Raw genomic sequence first — 6,000 nt, forward strand, 5'->3', positions numbered from 1 at the left:
ATAGGACGAGAAGCTGCAATGATGATAGAGGGAGAATGAGAGCGAGAGAGAGAGAGAGAGAGAGAGAGAGAGAGAGAGAGAGAGGTTGGGGGAGAGAGAGAAAGGCAGCATTGTAATTTGACATTACAGATGATATCTCTCTCCCTCTCTCTTTTTTTTCTCTCAGGGTCTAATTGTGGATACAGTGCCTTTGAAAGGTATTGCCTTGTTAGCAGAATCGTAATAGGAGAGGGTGAAGGATCATATGTGTTCAATACTCTTTTGTTGTGTTGCGATTTGCCTGTGAGAAAGGTTGCGAGACCCCGGACTGCAGGATATGCACAAACAGAATATCAGCAGAAACAAGCTGCGTGAAAGTATACAGCACCTTAAATGAGAATAACGCTCTTAGTATGACATTAACTTTTAAAATTAATGTCGAATTAAAAAAAAAAATACACAGAGACCATATGTTAATAATATAATATCCACAATTTGCTTAAAATCTTGTAAAGAAATAATGTTTACTTTCTTATAATTGATTGAAATGCCATATTATTAATGCTATAACCAACTGCTTATCAATTATGCAATGGAACGTCTTAATGGCCGTTGTCGTTTGCCATTTAAAATTAATTTATGCCTAAACTAAATTAATCACAATAATGAATAAGGTCACCTGCGGGTGTGTTTGCTCCGTGTGGACCGGGAGGCCCTTGTGAGCTTCGTACTAAATTAAGGAAACAAAGAGGATCGGAGAAACATCAGGTCAAACTCATTGTACTTTAGACGCTTGATGATTCCTCTCATCACACAGGAGGTTACTGTCCTATATCCCTCTTAAAACAACAAAGATGATTTAAGCCCATGTCTCAGTCTTGACACCATTACCTTCAACAGGGACATGCTCTCCTCTAGACACAGAACTCTTCGTTTGAGGATTCAGAAAAATGTGGCATTCAATTTTGACGGAGATATAAGGGTCGTTTCTCAAAATTGCTGCTATGAAAATATCATTTTCATAGCAGCAAATTCAACAAATTCATTTTGACTTTGCTTTGCTTTTGACTTTTTGTGGGTCTGTCCTTGTCTTGTGTTTCTAAGTTCTATTTATAAATGAATTAATGTGAAATATCATCCTGTTACCCCTTCAGTCGAATCACTTCGACGTTACATTGGGATCTCGCTTGAGAGACCGATCACCTCTGAGCCTTATTAAAAAGGCCAATTGAAAATTGGCGAGTGGACGTGCGCGCCGGCCACGCCCCCGTACATACGGGTATATAAGATGGCTGCGCGCACCACTCAGTCAGACTTTTGCTTTCAGAGCCGATGTGTCGAGCCTCTAAACAGCCGAGAAGAGTTCTTCAGAGTTCATGCTCCCTCCTGCTGCTGCGCTGCCATAACTAAAAGAGTGTTTCACAGAAAGAGCATTGTTTGGCAGCCGTCAGCGCGGTCCCGCGGGCGGCCGTTTTCACGGCCATATAAAGCCTTTTTGCATTCCAGCGAGCAGCCCCGGCGAGTGCATTGCCCCGCGGCCCCTCCCTGGGCAAACCGGGATCACAAAAGAGCAATTTCTAGCGGCCGTTTTAGACGTCCTTTTCAGGATGTCTTTTCGGCCGTGCGTTTCTGGATGTGGTAGTTTCCTCTCCTCAGCGAACGGACATGAGCGCTGCCTCACGTGTTTAGGCTTTGAGCACGCTGGGGTGGTGCTCATGAATGGTCCATGCGGTGAAAGCATGACCATGACCACGCTGAAGTCCTGCCGCTCGTTCGCGAGCTGGCTCCCCCCGCCTCCCTCCCGTGGTCAGCCGTTGAGCCGCCTATGCTCTTCGGCCACCGCGGTGGGGCGCGGGGGGGGGACATTCAATTTACGATAGACAGCGTTCCGCCGGCTCAAAAAGCCCTGCGGACCTCTCTATCTCAGCGCGGTCCCGTTGAGTTTCCGCAGCAGACGCTTCCCCGCCTGGCGGGCTGAGCGTCTCCTTCGGTGCTCCTGCAGAGGATGAGATGTCTGTCACAGCATCAGAGGGAGAGTCAGACGGTGACACATCTCTTCCCGCGGCGCGGCGCCCACCCGTGGTCGCTGCCCCCCCGGAGGTTGATGTCGAACTGTCGGCTATGCTTTTCCGGGCAGCCGGGGGGGATCGGTTTGAGGGTTCCTCAGGGGCCTCCGGCCGATCCTTCTAGGCTGGACGACTGGTTCCTGGGGGGGGCACCGGCGGCAGCGCCGCGCTCCCCCCCGGTCCCGTTCTGACCGGATGTGCATGAGGAGCTGACAAAATCGATGGCGCCCTATTCATTTGAAGCGCACTCCAGCTCCTCTCCCCTCGCCACTCTCCATGGCGGGGCAGCCAAGGGGTACGTGGCGGTCCCCCAGGTCGGGCGCGTCATCGCGGTGCACCTTTGCCCGCGGGCGCGGCCGCCTGGTGGGGCCCTCCGCGTCTCCCTTTTAGGGCATGTGAAATTTCTTCCGCCCTCATCGGCTGGGCCTTTTCTGCGCCCCCCGACACGCTGCCCCGCCCTGCAGGCCATTGCAACACTGCAAAAGTGCCAGGTGCAGGCATCTTAAGGCCTGCACGAGAGTGGCCCTGACCAGGGGGTACTTGAAGAACTCCGCGCCGCCACTGACTTCGCCCTTCGGGCCACTAGGTCGCGGCGTGTCCCCTTGGTCAGGTGATGTCCACCTGCGTGGTCCAGGAACGCCACCTATGGCTGACTCTGGCCCGGATGGCAGAGGCCGACAAAGTTTGCTTTCTCGACTCTCCCATTCCCCAGAGCGGCCTATTCGGCGACACCGTGAAGGGTTTTTGCTCAGCGGCGTCGAACGTATCGCCGGCCCCCAAAAGCCTGCGATCCTCCGCCCATCAGCATACCCCGTCGAGTTGCCAGAGCAGTATGCCTCCCCGTCGTTCGGGCTGGGCGTCTCCTCTGGCGCTCCAACGGTCCAGAGGCAGACGGAGGCCGTCCAACATATCCTGCCCCGCCGCGAAGTTACCATTCCGCCGCCTGGGCCCCCGCCTCCGCCTGCCCGTCGCCGAGGGCGTCCCCCCGCAGCTCCGTCCCCTGCTGAGCCACACGATCCAGGCTCGCAGCCGACGTCGAGCCGCCCGTGGGAGAGGGATGCCGCTCGCCTCTCAGGGTCCTGCGACGGAAGACCCTCGCAGGCGAGCTTCGAAGCGTCCCTGATGCGAGCACCCCCGGAGGTGGAGAGAGCTACTCTGTCGGCACTCCCGCTGGAAGCGGGACTTAGCCGGTCATTTGAAATCACAGAAAGACCCAGCTTTCTCACCTCTGGGGCCCCGGCCCCGAGTTTCCTTCCTGAGCAGCACTTCCACTCCTCGGAACCAGACTCGGGACCGGATGTCGCCAGCGCGGGAACCAGGGAAGTAGGTAAGCACTGCTTAGCGCAGTTAGACACTTCTCCAGGACGTTTATCCTTCTGGGTTTTGTCTCCTTCCCTGTCTTTCCCCAGGCTGCCCCACCACGGTCACGCCGGTCAACGTTCCCTTGATACCACTACACTGGTTGATACGGACGGTACGGCCCGGCTCCAGGCGTCCGCCCAGACTCACAGGTACCCCTTACATTCTTTATTCGGAAACAGGCGTGCCTCTGTTCTGCCTGCGGAGGTCGCGTTCCTACTGGCGAAGGACGCGATCCAGCCTGTCTCTCCGGCCGGGACGAGGTCGGGGTTTGATAAGAGTCCTGACTTCACGTGTCCAGTTAGAGTGGTGGGTTAACATCCGCCCTGGATGGAGCTCTGTTCCGATCCCTTCTTAGGCTGTCGGCACACATGCTCACGACGACGCACATACAAGTATGTTCCGTCTCCAGGGCTGGGTTGCAGCCATCTGCCTGAAGGGCACCCGCTGTCGCGTCTCGATCTTTCCCCGGCGCACACCCCTCCGGCGGTCTGCCCCGGGGGTCGAGCGCTCAGCGCGAGGTGCTTCCACTTGGCTAGTCCCTCTCCTTCCTGCCTGCTTTAGGCCATGGGAGCTCCCCTGTCCCCTCTTCGGCAGACAGGTACTCGCGTCCTCAACCGTCTCTTCGACTGGTGCTTACCAGCCCACTCGTGAGTTCCGTTGTGCGAATACAGGGACCTGGTGCCTCGGCACCCCCGCCATCTGGTCCTTCAGGCCAACCGAGGGAATCCCTTTCCTCGGTCGGGAGCCCGACTCGGTCCACAAGACGGCCCGCCTTGCTACCAAGAGCGCGCAGTTGGTGCTGTAGTCCCTGAGCTAATCAGGTACTAAACAGCGGTCCTCTCAAAATCAGAGGCTCCTGGGGCACATGTCAGCTCTAGCCGCTTGCCGTTAAGCTGTTTCATGTGAGACCGCTGCAGCACGATCGAGTCCTATGATGGGCATGGCATCTCGGCTCTCTCCGGACTGGCGTTTTCCCGCAGTATTGCCGACAAGTCAGCCCGTGGCTTACCACGGGTTGGGTTGCCATGTACAACAGAGGCTTACAGCCCCTCCCATCTGCTCCCATGGAGTCCAACGTGGCAGATTTTGCTACTTGCCATTCATTTGAAGCAGGGAAACTCAACCGTGCAGCCGCCCGGTTCCCACGGCAGTCCACCCACCTGCAGAATGGCGACTCCACCCCGTGACGCAGCTAGTAGGAGTTATATCGGCAGGCCCAGCCACATCCGCTCGCCCTCCCGATTCCTCCCATTGTCAGAGTAACTCTGGCACATAGCTGACCTCCGGGGCCCAAGTACGCCCTTCCCCAGTGAGCCTCCTTGCGCAGACTCTGTGCGAGTCCAGGGAGGACGAGGAGTAAGTCTGAGGTTGCGCTGCAAGGACGGCCCACCCGGACTTAGGTCTTAGTAACCATCCCCTCGCGGCAGTCCCTCCCTGTAAGGGCACGGCTTGACACCGTAGATCTCTCCGGCCTTTCACAGGCCGTGATACAAACTATCACTCGGTACTGGGCTCCCTTGGCAAAGGCTGGCTCACGCACTGAGATGAGGTCTATCGCTGGCATTCCTCTCGCTGAGAGGCACAGAGATACACGATTGCAGTAGTGCTTCCTTTCCTGCAGGAGAGTTTGAGCGCAGGCTGTCCCCTCGACTCTCGGAATATATGCCGCCGCTTAGCCGCATATCACATGCAGTAGATGAAGCAAAATAGGTAAGCACCCACTGGTCGTGAGGTCCCTCAGAGGTGCCAGACTGCGCCTCATACCCTCTTGGGACCCCCCCGTCGCCCTTCGGGGCCGCGGGGCGCTCCATTTGAGCCCCTGGCCTCAGTCGAGCTAGAATTCCTGTCATTTAGACAGCGCTCCTGATTGCCCTGGCCTCCATCAAGAGGGTAGGAGACCTACAAACTTTCTCTGTAGGGAAGCTTCCCCGTCGCCTTCTCAGGCCGCGGGGCGCTCCCTTGGAGCCTCGGGCCTCAGTCGAGCGAGAAAAACGCTCCTGACTGCCCTGGCTCCCATTGAACGAGCAAAGGTTCCCCAGAGGTGCTCAGTGGGCCTCAGTCGAGTCCTGTCATTAAGACAGCGCTCCTGACTGCCCCGGCTCCTATTAAGAGGGTTGGAGACCTACAAGCTTTCCTTGCCAGCAAAGTGTGTCAAGAAGTTCGGGCCCGGCGACTCTCACGTTACTACCTGAGACCCCGGCCCGGCTATTGTGCCCAAGGTTCCCCACCACGCTTTTCCGCGGTCAGGTGGTGAACCTGCAAGCTCTGCCCTGGAGGAGGCAGACCCAGCCTTGCGATGTTGTGTCTATGTGAAAATGAATTCGCTCGGCACTTCAGACGCACCTAGCAGCTTATCTGCTTGGGGTTCAGCAGAAAGGGAATGCTGTCCCCAAACTGAGGTGGCTCATTGGGTGGTAGATGCCTCTCCCTCTCTTATCTATATCCGGGAGAGCCATGCCCCTTAGGTGTCCATTAAGAGTGCTGCTTCATCCTATGCGTTGGCCATGGCGCCTCACTAGCAGATATCTATAGAGCTGCGGGCTGGGCGACACCTAATACCTTCGCTAGGTTCTTCAACCTCCGCGCAGAGGCC

The 6,000-nt window shown here is 56.4% G+C and overlaps 1 protein-coding gene across 1 annotated transcript in view; it reads left to right on the forward strand.

The window, feature by feature from the left end:
- Positions 1 to 6,000, forward strand: part of ush2a (Usher syndrome 2A (autosomal recessive, mild)) — a 356,033-nt gene that overhangs the window by 152,589 nt on the left and 197,444 nt on the right. The window contains exon 34 of the mRNA XM_073826569.1: positions 167 to 197. Coding sequence (XP_073682670.1) covers positions 167 to 197 — 31 coding nt within the window. The remainder of the gene's footprint in view (positions 1 to 166; positions 198 to 6,000) is intronic.

Source organism: Garra rufa, chromosome 21 (genome assembly GCF_049309525.1).
Source record: "Garra rufa chromosome 21, GarRuf1.0, whole genome shotgun sequence".
NCBI classification, from domain to species: domain Eukaryota; kingdom Metazoa; phylum Chordata; class Actinopteri; order Cypriniformes; family Cyprinidae; genus Garra; species Garra rufa.